This window comes from Primulina eburnea, unplaced genomic scaffold, assembly GCF_022965805.1.
Source record: "Primulina eburnea isolate SZY01 unplaced genomic scaffold, ASM2296580v1 ctg368_ERROPOS200000, whole genome shotgun sequence".
NCBI lineage: Eukaryota > Viridiplantae > Streptophyta > Magnoliopsida > Lamiales > Gesneriaceae > Primulina > Primulina eburnea.
The window spans coordinates 144,471-162,170 of record NW_027331185.1 but is presented as its reverse complement, the minus strand read 5'-3'; the positions used below and the strand labels follow the sequence as shown (position 1 = coordinate 162,170).

At 34.1% G+C, this 17,700-nt stretch overlaps 3 protein-coding genes across 6 annotated transcripts; all 3 read right to left on the bottom strand.

Moving 5' to 3' along the window:
- Positions 1-1,304: 1,304 nt before the first annotated feature.
- On the bottom strand, positions 1,305-3,110 carry LOC140821009 (growth-regulating factor 6-like). Of its 2 annotated transcripts, XM_073181398.1 has the most exons (4): positions 2,596-3,109; positions 2,122-2,494; positions 1,743-2,009; positions 1,305-1,657 (listed from the first exon to the last, which is right to left on the bottom strand). In XM_073181398.1, coding segments are annotated over exons 1-4 (831 nt in total). In that variant the 5' UTR covers positions 2,786-3,109; the 3' UTR covers positions 1,305-1,656. The 2 variants fall into 2 exon arrangements, with proteins under 2 accessions (XP_073037499.1, XP_073037497.1); XM_073181396.1 differs by having other exon boundaries at positions 1,305-2,009; positions 2,596-3,110.
- Positions 3,111-9,740: 6,630 nt separating this feature from the next.
- Positions 9,741-10,579, bottom strand: LOC140821008 (uncharacterized). Its single transcript, XM_073181395.1, has one exon. The coding sequence runs from the start codon at positions 10,518-10,520 to the stop codon at positions 9,894-9,896; it is 627 nt and encodes a 208-aa protein (XP_073037496.1). The 5' UTR covers positions 10,521-10,579; the 3' UTR covers positions 9,741-9,893.
- A 401-nt stretch (positions 10,580-10,980) lies between these two features.
- Positions 10,981-14,890, bottom strand: LOC140821018 (uncharacterized). 3 transcript variants are annotated; one of them, XM_073181407.1, is made up of 6 exons: positions 14,759-14,890; positions 14,529-14,664; positions 12,694-12,846; positions 12,428-12,603; positions 12,135-12,223; positions 10,981-11,369 (listed from the first exon to the last, which is right to left on the bottom strand). In XM_073181407.1, the coding sequence occupies exons 2-6, from the start codon at positions 14,658-14,660 to the stop codon at positions 11,365-11,367; spliced, it is 555 nt and encodes a 184-aa protein (XP_073037508.1). In that variant the 5' UTR covers positions 14,661-14,664; positions 14,759-14,890; the 3' UTR covers positions 10,981-11,364. The 3 variants fall into 3 exon arrangements, 2 of the variants coding, with proteins under 2 accessions (XP_073037508.1, XP_073037507.1); XM_073181406.1 differs by having other exon boundaries at positions 10,982-11,369; positions 12,114-12,223; XR_012115619.1 differs by having other exon boundaries at positions 10,984-11,369; positions 12,061-12,223.
- Positions 14,891-17,700: the final 2,810 nt, after the last annotated feature.

The window sequence follows — 17,700 nt, the reverse complement described above, 5'->3', positions numbered from 1 at the left end:
AAAAATCTGTTAAATCTCCCGGGATCAAAATTAATCGATTTTTAACCAAGCATTGTGTGACAACTTTTTACCATGAACTCCTTTCATAATTATATAAAGCCCAATCAATAGAAACAAACATGGGATCAACCGAGACAAATAATCTTATCCATCTAATCAGTCGTAGAATATCATGGTTAGTCTACACTGATTATGACAAACCTGTCTTGTAGGTTTATAATTTCTGGGATGCCCTCTCCTCGATAGTTAACTCTTGAGAGTGGATTCTACGTTAGAGTTGTAACAGTGGTATCAGAGGATTCGTTTCTTGAAGATGACTCTCATTCCGGTGGGTAGAAGAGGGCTGCTACCCGCATACGTGTGGGATCGACGAAGTCAACCGAGGAGGGCTGCTACGCACATCCGTGAAGTCACCATCGCCGTGGATGTCAGTTTTAAAAAGAGATTGTTTGTAATGCACCATGATTTGTGCTTGTGAAATTCTGTATTATAGGTTTATAACCTCATGAACACAATCTCTTCAATAACTACCTTTCGAAGATGAGTTATAACTAATGGGAGTAACGGTTGGAAATTTGGAAATCCAAATTTCCAATTTGAATAAAAATTATATCTCATTAATGTAAGAGTGTCTTTTAGCTTTTCACATTCTTAAGTTAATTGTTGCGCATAATTGTAAATGTCTTTTGACTTTCCACATTCTTAAGTTAATTGAAGAATTTAGGGTCATAATATTCTTGAGTTAATGGGAAGATTAATTGTGTTAATTAATCTTGTATGATTTTTGGTGTGCATTTTAAGGCTTACAAAGAGTGTGTTCATTTCTTCATTTCATATACATGAAAATCTTATCTCTTCAAGTATTATTTTGTATTTCATATTGTTAGCTTTCCATTTGACATTCGTTAAATTTCAGTGATAAAGTAAATATACGTTTAGTAGTGCCACGTGCTAAATCACTGCTGATTGTTTTGTTGTACCCTGGGAAACAGACGTCCAAGATGATTCTCGAAGCACTCACATGAGGTGACAAATCTGTTTTAAGGACATGTACTTCGTACAGACCTCGGTTTGGCTTACTTTAAACTTCGCTCTAATGTGTTTTCTTTACCATTTAGTTAATTAGTTGTTACGAAAATTTACTGTATTTTATCGTTCGATATATTATACAACATTAACATGAATTGAAACAAATTAAGTCGTATGATCTGCGATAAACACATCGTCTCCTCCTTTGGTTAGAGTAGGAGCAGGACCTCATGCCGGTTATTCATTTGTTAATCCTTTATTAACGGTGGAAAGTGCTACGAGTGGACAGTGAAGGAAGTATCTAGTGCCTATCTCGTGGTGCAAAAGTACAACACGTGTGGCAAAATTGGTAGATGCCTTTTTAAACAAAATAAATACTAACACCAGTAATAGGAAACAAATACAATCTGAAAAAGCAAAATCCCAAGGGATTCCCCAGTTACCTTACAAACATGATTCCCACTGCCCCTCCCACTTAAACACAAGAAAAAGAACAGTTTCCAGGCCACACTACACATGTCTACTGATAGCTTCAACAGAAAAAGTACTGTCCTATATCCATCCAATTACTCTGCTGCCCTTTGAATTTTCTTCTGTTTTTCGTTTTAAAGACTTTCCTTTATTTTTTCTGCAAAACAAAAACGAAACAAAAATTTCAGCACATGAGTTGTTGTTATACATCAAGAGTTGATAGTTCACGCGTTTAGTCTTACCATTTATGTGCCATGAAGAAGTCATGCAAAGAGTTTGGTGTTGCAGAAATAGAGAGCTTAGTACTCTCTTGGGTTGCCATTTTTCCCTCAGTATTACTTGGCCAAGAAAGATCAGTGTCTTTTTTGTGTGGATGTTCATCAAGAAAATGATGCATCATTTTCTTGGGCTGATCAACGTTCGAAGACAAATCCCAGGAATATTCTTCGTGTTTCATTTGGGACACTGATGAACCCATTGTAAGAATTATTCCTTGTTCGTAACTGTTCCTGCACTTAAACTTATACACTCAATAATAACCACAAAAACAAGAATGAAAGAATCAATAAAAGGCTTCAGAACCCAATTATATATAGTATGGACAAGTTATATCAAATTAACCTGTAATCTTTGGGCGGTGGATTGGAAGAAGCGTTGGATTCCATGAACAAATTATCTGTGTTTCCTAGCGATGATGGAAAGCAAACCCCTGCAGCAGGCCTAGTGGAGCCCAAGTGCGGATAAAGAAAGTGGGATTCAAGATTAGATGAAGAAAAAGAGTGTTTGTTTTTGGAGATGGATGATGCGTTTACTGGATTAACTTCCACAGGCTTTCTTGAACGGTGTCTGCCTCTGTGCATGTGTCTTTCACAGTATTTGGAATCAGGATACGCCTCTTTTGAGCACCTCCACTTCTTCCCATCCGTTCTTCTACACCTCCCTGGTTCTGGATCCATTTTTCTTCCAAATCCCATTTCAAAACCATTCCATCCAACTGCAAAATCCCATTCCAGCCGACAAAAATTCGTAAAAAATCAATCAAGAAATACGTTTGTGTGTGTGTACATAAGCAAAATAGCGAATATGTTCAAGTACAATGTTGTGGATGGCGGGGGAGGAACTTTAAGGCATTAACAGAAGGATCCAAACTTCTTCTAACGGTGAAGAGGAGATCTGGCGGGATGGGCATGCCTGAAACCATGTACTTGAAAACAAGAGCTTGGTGTTCAAGTTCTTGCCATTGAACTGCGGTAAAAGGGAATGTACTTCTCGCACCATTCATCATCAAAAAAGGAGTGGAAAAATTATCAAGACTTGTGTCTTTCAGGCTCAAAGAAAGTAAGAGATGAAGAGAAAAGTTGTGGAATGTGAAAGGTTTTTTGCTTAGTTTTTATTATAAAAATGTTGCTGGAGAGTTCGAGCCCTTGAAATACATGTGCATCAGAGTATAGATGTATTTATTTTCAGGGACCGTATTTCATTTGGGTTGCAGAAATTTTCACTATACAGCTAAAACTAATGTTGTTTTTTTTATTTCTTCCAAATGAGTAAAAAGGAGAGATTCGAACTTGAGTTATTAAGTGGGCAGATGGTGATACCATTTGGCTAATTGACAGGTATATCTGAAACTAATGGTTCTGATCTAAATATTACACGGTCATATATATCTCTGACACTTTTAAAAAAAGAAATTCTTTATTATTGTTTTTATGATTGTCACACACACTTTTGAGTGGGCTCTGTGCAAATATTATGGCTTGTGCTGCTGCAGCAGATCTGTGGGCATCTGCTGCGCTGATGCAACTATGCTGCAGCTCTGACATTAATACGGAAATCCATAAAGAAAACAAGAACACTCTTGTTTTCTTAATTTCTTCTATTTTTACATGTAAAAAAAAAATCTGCTATTATCCATGTTTGAGATTGATATACCAGTGTTGTGATTCTTGCCAAAGAACATTGGATTAGAGATGTCTGAATTTGATAATGATAATTAAAATTTTAGGCTTCTTCAAACTTTTTACTGACAAATGGCTCGCCCCTATAACTCGTCTTTTACTTTTATAGCATGACCTGCCACGCTCCACTTATAGTCTCACCTTTCTTAATTTCGGTGCTTAGTGCTTCTCTATCAACGTGGCAACTCCAAGCACCGACGTAGATCATACACAGTTGATCGTACATAAAAACAATTAGGTTCCATTCGAAACATAACTCAGAATTTTGAATGAGTGCTCCACTCGAATTCGAATTCTCTCCGTTCAACCAGTAAAAAATATTTTACTTACGTTGAAAATATTACTTTTTACTCTAAACACAAATCAGATCGACTCGTCTAACAAGAGACTTACTCTTAATATTTGGAATAGATTTTTTATGAGATAGTATCAAAAATCTTTATCGGTGAGACGAGTCAACTATACCGATATTTACAATAAAAAGTAATACTCTTAGCAAAAAAAGTAATATTTTTTCATGGATGATCCAAATAAGATATACGTCTCACAAATACGACACGTGGCTTTTGCCTAAATACAATGTGCGGATAAAAGCGGGATATTAAATTTTTATTTGGACAATCTTATTTGTTAGGATAAGTGTTTGTTATTATACCAAAAGTTATAGTTATTAATCCATACGTAACTTTATTTTTTTATACTCATAGCAACGCATAGTGAACTTATTGTTAGGACCGAGTGTTTGTCGTTTTACCAAAAGTTATAGATTTTGATAATGATTCAACTCAAATATTTTAAATCGTACTACAACTAAATTCTCACGGTTTGATTACTCTAACAAACATAGACAATTATTGCAATCCAACACTAATCTTTAGAGCAAACCTTTGGGTTGAAGTCATCTCGATCATAATATATCAAATACACGTTCATCTATGTGCTGTCCAATGAGTCACCCGCATCGGCTGAATTAAGTTTTGAGAGTTGTATATATAGATTTGGAGAATCACCTCCATTTGAATTAGTTTTTGGAGTGAAACTAGACTCAAGTCCTAATCTTTAACAGTTTGAGGAGAAGATTCTTCTTACATATATCACCAATTTCTAGATAATTAAGACAATAATTAGAAAAACTTCGAAAACATTATGTTAGTATTATATAGCAAAATTCTAGAATATTTCATACCATAATTAAATTTATCGAACTAAGATATCAGTTTAAGTCTATTTTTGTAACAGATGAGTTGCAAGTTATCGAGATTTTAAACTTAGATTTTAAGTGCCATTTGAAGTACCATATATTTTATAAGACAAAAGTTTGTGTGAGACGGTTTCACATATCGTATGTTGTGAGACAGATTTATTATTTAGGTCATCCATAAAAAACTATTACTTTTTATGCTAGGATTATTACTTTTTATTGTGAATATCGATAGGATTGACACATCTCACATATTAAGATCCATGAGATAGTCTCACATGAGACCCACTCATTTTATAAAACCGCTTCCATAGATATGAATTGTTCAGTATGAATACAGTTCTTTTTTACATAAATATGCTATATTCGTAACCAATTTTTTTGAATACACTTCTTTTTGACATAAATATGCTATATTTGTAACATTTAAAAAAAAAAAAAAATCAAAGAAATAAAAAAAATTAATTTAATAATTTATCCACGCAACTACCATCCAAAGCTCTAGAAAATTGAGGATTTTCAGAATTCAATGAATCTAATTGTCTATCTGCCAGTGGCCCAAATTAATCTGCAAATTTATGTGGGCACCTGATTCTTTGGTCATTTGGCAGGGTTGGACAACTTTTTTCCACAACAGCTAAGTGGGTCCCACACCAAATTTATATGACAAAAACTTGTGTGAGACGGTCTCACGGGTCGAATTTGTGAGACGGATCTCTTATTTGGGTTATCCATGAAAAAGTATAATTTTTTATGCTAAGAGTATTACTTTTTATTGTGAATATGGGTAGGGTTGACCCGTCTCACATATTAATATCCGTGAGACGGTCTCTCATGAGACCCATTCAATTTATATATCTATACTATTATATTAAGTTCGAAACATTTAAAATAACAAATTTTGGTGTCATGGTCTATTTTAATAATTGTATATATTAATAAAATATTAAAATTTTAACAAAAGTTATATGTAGTTCGACAGATATAGTCATTGTTCCTTGGGGTTTAGGTTATAGGTTCAATTTTTACTGTGGTCTTTTTTTTGTTTTTTCAATTTATTTTTTAATTTATATATCAAAATTACAGTGTAGTCTCTCACTATTTTTTATAATTATATTTTGATACTCATTTAAATATAAATCAAATGAATTATAAAAAATATTATACAAGCACGCAACGCATGCATCGGTGTACTAGTATAACATGAAATATCTATTTTCTCTCATTATTTAATGATTATGTCTTTTGTGAGAGGGTCTCACAAATCTTTATTTATGAGATTGATCAATCCTATCGATATTCACAATAAAAAGTAATATTTTAAATGAATGAGCCAAATAAGAAATCTGTCTCACAAAATACGACATGTGAGATTGATCATCATTTAAATATAAATCAACTGAATTATAAAAAATATTATACAAGCACACAACGCGTGCGTCGGTGTACTAGTATAGGGTGAAAAATCTATTGTCTCTCATTATTTAATGAGTATGTCTTTTGTGAGAGGGTCTCACAAATCTTTATTGTGAGATTGGTCAATCTTATCGATATTCACAATAAAATGTAATATTTTTAAATTAATGACCCAAATAAGAAATATGTCTCACAAAATACGACATGTGAGACTGTCTCACAAATTTGACTTATTTAATGTGTTCAAAGAAAATGAACTTTCATGGTTTATGAATTACAAACATATTTGGTATCACAATGTCAAGTTTAAAATATAATATCAGATTCGATATCAAATTATAACAATAACTCTCCGAACTAAAAAATAAAATAAAAAATTACGAACTATTAAAAAATGGGTTGATTTAGTTGATGACATACCGATTGTATTTTGACTATAAGATTTAAGTTACAAAATATTTCAAATTATATTCATGTACTTGATAAATGAAAGAACTCACTATCGTGATAAGCGGTATTTTGTTGAAATAAAAAGGGATTTCATTAGATATTTTAAGCTATTTGGTTCGTCATTGGATTCAACATGAATTCAATTCTCCTTAATTTCGTACTAATTCCAAAATAAATAAATAAAAAATTCACCTTATTCCTTATGTTAAAATAAGTATATCTAAAAAATTATTTATCACAAGCTTAGATGATACAATTAAATTTTAGTTGTTTAAAAGTATATAAAATTGCATTTTGTGATATTAAATATGTGACATGGAAACATGTAAAAAGTTTCTCGAAAAAAATATATTAAAATTATTATTTGATTGATTGGATGAATTTATATTAAACGAATTTTGCATAACTTCTTTCGGGTAATCGTCGGCTATTGCTCACTAGAAAATTTACAACTCAATGACAAAAACTTGTGTGAGACGTATCTCTTATTTGAGTTATCCACGAAAAAGTATAATTTTTTATGCTAAGAGTATTACTTTTTATTGTGAATATGGGTAGGGTTGACCCATCTCACAGATTAGTATCTATGAGGCGGTCTCACATGAGACCCACTCTAACTCAATTAGTTAGTATATTTAAACATGGTGTGTAATTTATAAAGTTTTAAAGAATCAACTAAAATTATAACGTGAAATCAAATTATAGAATTAGGTTTAATGTTCTTTCCATTTACCGGCTAAAATTGATTATCCGAAGAGACTTTCAATCGCAAATTTATAAAATCATATTCGAATTTTAGGAGAATCGCCGATGTTCCGGTATATTTTAATTGTCCGGTATGGTATTTTTTTTTTTTTAAAAAAATCATATAGATTAATCGAAGTTTGTCAATTTAGGAACAAATAGAAAATGTGTACTTTTCTTTATGTTTGAAGAACGGTTTTATTATAAAAAAAAACAAGTAAAACTCACAGTTTCATTATCATGAATTATTTTTCTTGGCGTTGATACGAATTTTATCGCTGACAAATTTGGTATTTTGGATAATCACACGCTGCAACTTAGTTCAAACATATTGTTACTGTATATTTTAGAATTTTATATTTTCGTTTATTAAATTAATTATTATATACTAGGTACTTTGTACACGCGGTGCGTGTGTACAGGTTTTTTTTAATTATTTGTGGACTAAAATGAAATTTGACAAATTATCGAGGGACTAAAGTGCTATTTGAGTAGTTGTAATTTTAAAAAATAATAAAAAATGTTTTTTGAAATTAAAAAAAAAATAATAACAAAAAAGTAATTTGGATACCAAATGGGGGCAAAATTGGGAAAACAAAATACAGACCAAAGGCAAAGTTGGAAGATCCAAAAACAGACCAAGCTATTTTGTCTCTATTAGACAGATTCTTCTTAATAACTAGGTACTTTGCACACGCGGTGCGTGTGTACAGAGTTTTTTTAATTATTTATGGACTAAAATGAAATTTGAAAAATTATCGAGGGACTAAAATGCTATTTGAATAATTGTAATTTAAAAAAATAAAAAAATGTTTTTTGAAATTAAAAAATAAATAAAAACAAAAATGTAATTTGGATATCAAGTGGGGGCAAAATTGGGAAAACAAAAACCAGACCAAAGCAAAGTTGGAAGATCCAAAAACAGACCAAGCTATTTTGTCTCTATTACACAGATTCTTGATAATAGTAATAGATAATAGATAGTAATAGATTTTGACACAAATTTCGCCCACAGATTGCTTATAATAATTCCAATCTTCGTGTCAAGGTAAAAGAAGTTCATTCACTATAATGGCACACATGCTACAGCAGTAGTAGCACAGTCCATTTATACCATTAAAACCTAGCTACCACACAAACTTTATACACATATACATATATATTATACATATATACATATATGTGAGCACAGATGAGCGGAGAGACATTGGATTGTAGTATGTGTATACATATAGGTATATCGAAATCACAAAAATTGACATGATTCACATAATGACACGTAAAACAATGTTTTAGCATTGAACATGGTCAAATATTTATATATGTATGTAATATATGTCTGTAAAGTCTTTTTTCCTCAAATACTAAATGAGGTCCCAAAATTCGAAATTGATCAGACATTGCTATTGAATCATTAACTAGTAGTTCGAATTTTCAAAGCAAAGCAAATAGGTTTGATTAGAGGAAAGTTGAAAGGTTGCTGGCTTGCAGCATCAACTGCCTGATTACGACAAATGAAAAAGCAGGATTAGCATTTAACCCATAATCTCAATATGCTACAGGCAATTGATATTTATGTTGACTGCTAAGCAACTAAAAGCTTGAACAGGGCATTAAAACCTTAAATACTAACTTTTGATAAAGATCCTGAGCTGGTTTATTATTTCCATGAACATGCACAAACACCTTTGATTTCTCATGAATGAACCCATTACACCTGGTTCATCCTTAGTCCAAATAGAAGACAGGCTTGAACGTATGATTCATTCATTTACTATATTATTTTTCAGCAGCACTCTTAGCTGCTCCCCTTATATACTCAGTCTCTGACTTGAGCGTCGGAGGGGCTACGCCGAGACACCCTCCTGACTCCCTTCTAACAGTCTTATTTATGATTTCAGACTCAAAGCAATTTCGAAACCTAGGTCTGGACTAACGACATTTGTTGGAATCGGACCTAAAATTTTCCGTGAGTATCAACAATGATCTCACCATAAAAGTAGTCCGAAAATAACAATAATATGATTATTCGTTCGTTTAACAAGAATCTACGGAGTGGTAGTTTTTTGTTGACAAAGCCAAAAAGTGGATCTTTAATCCTTTCCTGTTCAAAAAAGGATTGAACCAACTCACATTGTCCAAGAAGATGAATTTTTTTGGCTCGATTTTCTTGAGAAATCTGGGGTTTGTAGAGTAACGACTGTTGGAGACACGCTGGATTCAAATCCAGACTATGGCTATGTGACTTGCTCAAATTCTTCTATTTTGTGGCCTAGAGATCATAACCCTATATTCGATTTACAGTTGGACTAGGCCAAAACCACATAAACTAAATGATGTAATCCTCCGAAACTTAGTTTGACGAAGCTTGTCTTTTCAAATTTTCCTGTCCTATTCACCACCAAACAAAAATATTTACTGCAATCTGGATGTAGGTAAAAAAAGATATGCTTCACTTATTTACACAACATTTCCAGAATCACAACAATAGAGCCACATCTAGAGTGACCATAAAAAGCATATTGCTCCAAAAGATGAGTGCAATAAAAAGCATACAATACCACAATGGTATAAAAAATATCCAATACGACTCGGCACACACTTTCACAAACCAAAGTGAATCCTTAGTTCCCTTCAAGATCAGTTTTCATCTCTGGTCCGTACTTATTCATCTTCTCATCTAACTCCTTACCTTTCAATTCAGAAATCCTTGCTGCTTCTGCCATGGATTCCTCTTGAACTCTAGCAATTCTCTGTCTTCGCTTCGTCTCCATTGCGTCTCTCTCGGCCTCTAAACCTTCGTACTCCCTAACCCAACATCTATGCATTGCACAAGTTAGTATTATGACTCCAAATTGCACCACAAACATAACCATCAGAACCCCACATTCCAGCCTCACCAAAAGCTTAGCCTCTCGGGGGTCTCTTGGAGATTTAAACATGGCAAGGCTCGACTTTTCCTTGGTATATAATGCCAAGATCCCGAGTATTTGGCCAAGGGACGAGGCGAGGAAGAGTGAAACATGGGTTACGTAGCAAAAATGAGTGACTTGTGAGAAGAAACCGACGAAGGACGATAATAGCGAGATGCAAGAAACGAAGATAAACGCGCAACCAAGCGAAGTAGGTGGCAACCTGAGCGAGATTATCGGGGCTAAAGAAGCTGCAGAAAGAATGAAAAGAATGAAATTGAAAAAAGAGAGGAGAAAATTCAGGAAAGAGCACGAGTTTCTCAACTTCGATGAAGCCATTTATTTGATAAATTTGATTCTGTCGATGATGCAGAAAGGAGTGATTTTGAAGTTATATAGCGAGAAAATTTGCCCGTTTAAGGTAACGGCTATTTTCACGAACCAGTGCTTTTGTGTTTGAACTTTGAACGCCTTGAAATGAAGCCGACTTGTGCCTTTCGGGGTTTAAATGGCTACAGTCTGGGAGCGACGCAATTGATGACCAAATAATCGGATGAAACCCGAGTCTCATTTTATTTTTGAAAATTTTACGTTTTTGTCCCTTAAATGGAATGTTGTTTTTTCAATGATTTTACGAAAATGATAATGTGACATCAAAAATTGTTCACGTAACACTTAGACTTTGCCGACAGCTCTCGAGTAAAAATTAACAAAAACTAATATAAAGAAAGTGTAACAGACTAAGTAATGTAATTATAGGACAAAAATTGTAATATCTTCTAGTTTTAGAAAATTGTAATATCTTATTCGAAAGTTGTCGTCTATGTTATTAATCCAAATACATAAAGTTGGGGAAATAATAATTTACACAAACTACGATAATTTTAACAAATTCAAATGATGATACGCTGAAGTAAGTTAATTGCTTGTGCTAACGAATTTAAGAATTAAGACACAAGCAATAACACATAAGCAATATAAGCCTCCTCAGCTGAAATTGCACGAGTGCTAGCCTTGATAGTAGTATCAGAGGAGGTAGAAACAACAGCTTCAATTGCATCATCATCATCGGGCAAACATCAATACAGAATCTTAGCAATCATACTGCTTTCATTCTCAGGTCGAGCTTGTAAGTTTTGGATCTTCACTGTTCGATATATTGAAGAAATCGGTGCCGGAACTGCTAACCTGAAGAAAAAGGACAAGAATCGCCCTCACGATAGCATAAATACATGCATACACTAAGGAATTAGAAGAGCTATGCTGTCCCTTTGGGATGGCTCGACAGTATGTGTAATTATTTATCGGGTCAGCTACCATGAGTACCAACTCAAATGAAAACTGATTTCTAACATTGTATTTGAACTTGAAGGAAACAAGTTTAAAAGTCCTTGTCAAAAAGTGGTTTCCACCAGTGAACATGCGGATTGAAAAGACTTCAAGTATGTGGCTATTAAGTGACAGCAAACTGGAATATGGAACATACTGCATTTGGAATTTAGTAATAGTGGAAAGAGGTCATTATCAATTGTAATGCATACAAGGTGCTCAGGATGCAAGAGCCCTATCATTTTTCTTGGATAAAAATGCACATATTCAAAATCCCGGGTATATTTGTTCAAGTAATTGCCTCTATGTGACACCATCCCAAAACACTGTTAAATCTTTGAAAAGCTAGTGTCATTGGCAAAAGCAATACTGGATCTGATACTTGTGTCTAAACAAGCAGCTCCACACCCTCATGTGGCACATGCTAAACAAATATATCTGACCTTACAACATACCAGACACTTCCAAATGTCTTTCCCTTTTCTTTCTTTTCAAAATAAACATTAAATCAGAGAGATGACTAGTTCGTTGTTGTCTAAAAGTGGCTTACAGTTTCTTCACTGTCTTCAAACTTTTTTGAGAAAAAACTAGCTGAAAACATACAAGTCTGTCATGTTCCCCCACCATGCGTGAATATGGCCTCAATTCTGTCAAGAGATGCTTCTAAGCGACCAGACTTCATGTTGAACAACGGTTCATCAGTCCCCACACCCCTGTAAATGACAAAGTTTGAGTATAGAGCTTTTCAAGCATGATATGTCAAAGAAATTTATCATTAAAGATAAATTGCTACAGATCAAAATCACAAGATAATACCATATAGTGAATCCATTTATTGCATTGAAAGAACATATAACATCAGTTCCAACCTGTCAACTCCCTCTTAATTGTATCCAAATAAGAGCGAGAAAACTTACCCAGTAAATTCTGGGAGAACAAAGTCAGCCCTCCAACCAAAACGAAAATCTACTCGTGGACACAAACCGAGGGATGTTTTATTTCTAATCCTTGATATACCATCTCCCCCAAAACATGTAGAGAGCTTCCATTTCCAGCCAGTTGCATGATGCAAAAAGCTATGGCCTATACCTACCTGCACAAGTTCAAAATGTTATTCAGTTATATTTGTTCATAATAATAAAGGAAAGGTACAGGAAAATGAAAAAATACCAGATCATCAAACCTGAAGATTCAGATATTTTGTTACAGATATCTTCTTAGAAACAAGCTGCACATCCTGTTGCAGAGGTTCCAATATTACCTTCCACATCCGTTCAGCGGCCAACGGTTTCAAAACCAGCTTTGCATGGTAGTCGTTCAGAGGAGCATTACACAACTACAACAACCAACGACCAAGCACTTCTACTGAACGTGTCAGACTAATACAAACCCATAAACAGAAAGTCCACATTTTGATCCCTCCAGCCAAACATAAGATTATGAGGGAAAAAAACAAAAATAGGATAGCAGTAAAGTTCACTATGCAGTCCAGTTGATAAAGAACAATCTAATAATACCATTTTCTCTCTAATGTAGACCTGATAGTCTACTAAATTTGACGATCTAAAATTATGCTTCAGAAAATTTCCTAGAAAACTATTATGGACATCATAAAAAATGTTTCTAGAATCAAGCTTCAGTTTTCATTGTCAATGAGCTCTAGTCAATGCATGTGCCTGATGCACTGGCAAATGCGGAATGAGAAACAAGATTTATATTCCTATGGAATCGGAAAAATATTTGTATTAAAAAAATAAATGATAGAGCGGTAGGATTTTTTTTCAACCTGAAGAAAATTAACGAGGTGTGGAGGGGGAAATGCTGTCTAATGATATCACAATTCTCCATTTTCATTACGCAACATTATTCTTGAAATTTAATCTTATATTACTTAACAAATTAAAAAAACTAATCACACCACCTTCCTGAAAACCTTGAATAGGGCAATGTAGTATACTATAGTCACAATTTTACCCTGTAACCAATAAATAAAAAGTTATCATAACAGAGCACCAGAGTTGTCAATCGGGTTGGGGCCCAACCCGCCAACAAAATTTAACGGTTGGGTTGCCAAATTCTCAACCCGCTAGGAGTCGGGCCAGCCCGCGGGCCAACCAGCCATAGGCGGGTTTTTGTCGTGTAGGCCCATTTGACAGTACTTCAGAGCATTGCTCCTGTGCTCCATGGGAACACTTAGTGTCACAACCCTAGGCTCATTTCATGTCCCAAGTCCAGGCGTTAGCTTGTTTCAACATAGCTTTATAAAAGATAGAGTTCAACTGCGCAAATGGCAGAATGTCTGGCCCATACTATGAGTTTCATTTCTACACTCTCCTTTCCTCTTGAGTGGTCAAGCACAATGTTCTAAAGGCGCTGCCTAGAACCGCTTAGGCGGTACTCGGTAGGTGGCCACCCGCTTACCGCCGCCTGTTTTTGAGAACATTGGTCAAGCATCCTAAAATTGCTCAAAAGTCCTCGCAATTATCAGGTGCTAACACTCGTCAGACTCCCCTTGTTCTCTGACATATCCATTCGACTTAACTGATTTTAGATAATTAAATGCTAAAACGTTTTCCGGGCATGCAACTTTCCATTTTCATTAATCAAAATTCCCAGAGGGAACACAAGAACTTGACCGAGAAGGTCATGGGGTGGGCGACAATCGAAAATGTTTTTCCCAGCCTGAATTACATTTTCTGCAAATTACATGAATAATTTTTTTTCCAATTGGGGAAAGTAATCACCCACCTCACAGAATCAGCACACCTATGGTCCCAACATCACAAAATACTAGAAAGACAAATTCTTCCATCAAATAATTCACTTGCAACTTCTATAGTCATCAAAGGATATCAACCACCCAAAAGATAAATCCACACAAATATTCACTATCTCACAACCATATCTATCAGTCAGCTCTATCCAAAATAACAGCTACAGCATGTTTAGATATCACAAGTATGAAATCTCAACAAATTTACATCCCCACAACAGTATCAAGAACTCTACGAAAAATACCTCAAAGTTAACTCCAAGACGAATCCCCTGCATTTCTCTTCGGAACTTAAAGAAGATCTCCGATGGCATCAAATTAATGTTATATAGGTCTTCCCAGGACTTGGGTGGTTCTCCATTGGTACTCCTCTCCATTTACCTTCGCAAAAACAGCAAGCCCATTAAAAATCGATTATGAACTCAGAGAAATCAACACGACCCGTAAGATTTACATAAGGCCGTCAAGTGATTACCTTTATCGGTTGTACGAGAAATAATTGTCGCTGTTTTTGGGTTCACGTAAGAGTTGGAAATGGGAAGATACTTGCTCTGCTCTTTGGATTCCAACAAACAAATAAAAAAAGAAAAAACATGTTATTTAAAAAGAAATTTAAAAAGAATTAGAATAACGTTTGTTTTTATTAACAAATTGAATTGAATGTAATTCATAAATCATAATATTTTTAAAAATGTATGTATATTTGAAAATAATTAATGATAACTTTCAAAAAATATAATAGTTAAGAATATAATTAAATAATGATCGAATTTAGTCGTATATTAGAAATCATTGTGAATTAAAATTGACATAATCAAGCTCAAGTAGGATGAAATTTTGAGATTTTAAAATTTTTAGCTAATATTAAAGTTAAAGTTCGTTTTCAACTCGAAAGATATGAAAATGTCACATATTATTGTTTTAAAATAATATTAAAAAAGTCCGAAATATATTTATTTCATATATAATTATATTACAATAGTAAAAATGTTACTGCCCGCAAATTATAACAAAATTCTCGGTTTAGTCCCAAATTTTAAGTTTGTTTCTCAGTTTAGTCCCAAATCAATTTTTCGACCTAATTTAGTCCCAAATCTTCACATTAATTTTCCTCATCGGTCTTTCCGTCAATTTGGAGTTGAAAGTAAGTTAAGTAACGGAAAGAAGATAAGCTTCTGCCTTGAACAAAAGCCCAAATCAATTCAGTAGTCTTAATCGATCTTTTCTCTTCCAAGCAAGTCGGTTGATGTCTGCTACAACTATCCTCCTCCACGCACCGACACACGCTCGAGGTAATCATATGTTCTTTCTTCAGTACTTGTTCAATTTCAAGTCGACTTTCCAGTCTTTAAAATACATACTTTGTCATCTTATTGATTGAGAATTAAATGGAGTTTACTTGAGTTCTGATTCGCGTTGCATTTTATTACATACACCATATTGTTCTCATTTTTAACGAGGTTGCACTGAAATGTAGAAGGAAAAAATTGTTTTGAAAGAATTTATGATTTTAGGAAAATTTGAACAATTTGCTTATATATTTTGTGTGTCGGATTTTTAGTCATGTAGGTAGGAAATTAGTTGGTAGATATCCGATGATGTAATTGGGGAATTGAGGAATTTTATTATTTATTTTATGCACATTCAAGCACAAAAGTTGAGTGTGTTATCATAAGTTGGGGGTGATTCGATGTTCTGTAATTTTAATTTTTTTTTTGCAGCCACCAGTGCCTAGATTTCTCATGGTTTTGTAGGACTTTTGGATTAAATGCAGGTGATCTATTAAGCTGCAGACATTATATAATTGTCTGGTAAGGTCGAATTGATATCGACAAATGGTTCTTTTCATAATAACAGTTACAATCAAATATCCATTATATCTTATTCGTCCTGAGCACCCTAATTTTAGCAATACAGATTATCTATATCCAATGCATTTATAAAAGATGAATAATTCAAATTTTCAGAATGCAGTCCATCTTTTTATTTCTTCTACAATTTGTCCTGGTTATATTTCATCTTTCTATTTCAGAATGCAGATTATCTATATCCAATGCATTTATCCTGGTTTTATATATCATATTTTCATAATATCATGTTTTTTTTACCCATCATTTCAAGAGGCATCGAAGAAAGCTAACAAAATGGTGGTGAACCCTTTAATTTCAAGTAATATTTTATTGTAACCATACTTGTTTATAAAACAATGAAATCGCTTTGTATTTTTGTGTATTGTAGGGTCTTCGTTGGACGTAAACCTGGTGTATACGAGATATGAGAAGAAGCACATAGTCAAGTCAACAAATTTAGTGGGGCTCCTCATAAATCATTCTGGAGTAGGGATGAAGCATCAAAAGCTTTCCATGCATACCTATAGAAACAAAATTCATCTGCTTCATTTATGTCTGACGAAGAAAGTTCGTGTGCAAATTTTAGCACCGCTCTAAACAGAAGTACTGAAGCTGAAAAATTATTAAAAGTGAAAGATTTGCTTTTAGAGTTAGAAAATGAGAACCGCAATTTAATATGAAGCTGTTAAAATTTTCACACATGTTGTTCAACAAGATGTCTGATTTCGGAGTGGTGCTGAAATATGCCTTAGACCACTGGTTTTCTGGTTTTTTCGCTAGCCATTCATATGCCTTTGCATCAATGTCTTTCAACTCAGCCATGTGCACTTGAAACTCTTCAATTCTTGTCTCTTTTGCCGCAGCCCAAAAGGCAATCTTAACCTATACACTCTTGAATCCATCACGATTCATATTGCTTTCTAAGTGTCTCACACAAAATCTATGTTCAGTATCAGGAAACAAAGATTCAAGTTCATGAATCAAACCTTTTTGCTTATCTGACATAAATGTCCAAGTATGCGGATCATTGCCAACACCAATGTCTTCATCTAGGAGCTGAAAAAACCATGTCCAACTATCTTTTGTTTCACGCTCAACCATTGCATAACATATTGGAAAAATATTATTATTCGGATCTAGCCGCACAGCCGATAACAATTGCCCACCATGTTCTACCTTTAAGAAGCATCCATCAACACCAATGATACACCGACAAGCATTCTTAAATCCTTGTTTGCAAGCTGAAAAACAAACATACAATCTCTGAAACCTTGGATCTTTGTCATCCTCTGTCAACTTCAAAACTACAGTAGCCCCAGCGTAAGATATTTTCAATTTAGCACAATACTTCCTTATTTGCCGAAACTGCTCATCGACATAGCATTGCACTAATTTCAGCGCCTTTCTCTTAGTCATGTAGGCGGTCTTCCTTGAAAAATCTAACTGAATAATGGTAGAAATCTCTTCCTTAAACTCCAAGTGTCCCAATCTAGGATTTGTGCTGAATTTTTGGCAAACGTCTTTCCCAATCACGTTGAGTTGACACGCTTGTTTTTAAAATCACGAA

What these genes read in the sequence shown, in the direction of transcription:
- LOC140821009 (XM_073181396.1), bottom strand. Translation starts at nt 2,785, where the DNA reads ATGATGAATGGTGCGAGAAGTACATTCCCTTTTACCGCAGTTCAATGG. An exon ending in CCCCCGCCATCCACAACATT is followed by an intron (nt 2,495 to 2,595) that starts GTACTTGAACAT and finishes GGGATTTTGCAG; the next exon opens with TTGGATGGAATGGTTTTGAA. An exon ending in CCACCGCCCAAAGATTACAG is followed by an intron (nt 2,010 to 2,121) that starts GTTAATTTGATA and finishes GTTTAAGTGCAG; the next exon opens with GAACAGTTACGAACAAGGAA.
- LOC140821008 (XM_073181395.1), bottom strand. Translation starts at nt 10,520, where the DNA reads ATGGCTTCATCGAAGTTGAGAAACTCGTGCTCTTTCCTGAATTTTCTC.
- LOC140821018 (XM_073181406.1), bottom strand. Translation starts at nt 14,660, where the DNA reads ATGGAGAGGAGTACCAATGGAGAACCACCCAAGTCCTGGGAAGACCTA. An exon ending in CAAAATATCTGAATCTTCAG is followed by an intron (nt 12,604 to 12,693) that starts GTTTGATGATCT and finishes GAACTTGTGCAG; the next exon opens with GTAGGTATAGGCCATAGCTT. An exon ending in GTTCTCCCAGAATTTACTGG is followed by an intron (nt 12,224 to 12,427) that starts GTAAGTTTTCTC and finishes TGTCATTTACAG; the next exon opens with GGGTGTGGGGACTGATGAAC.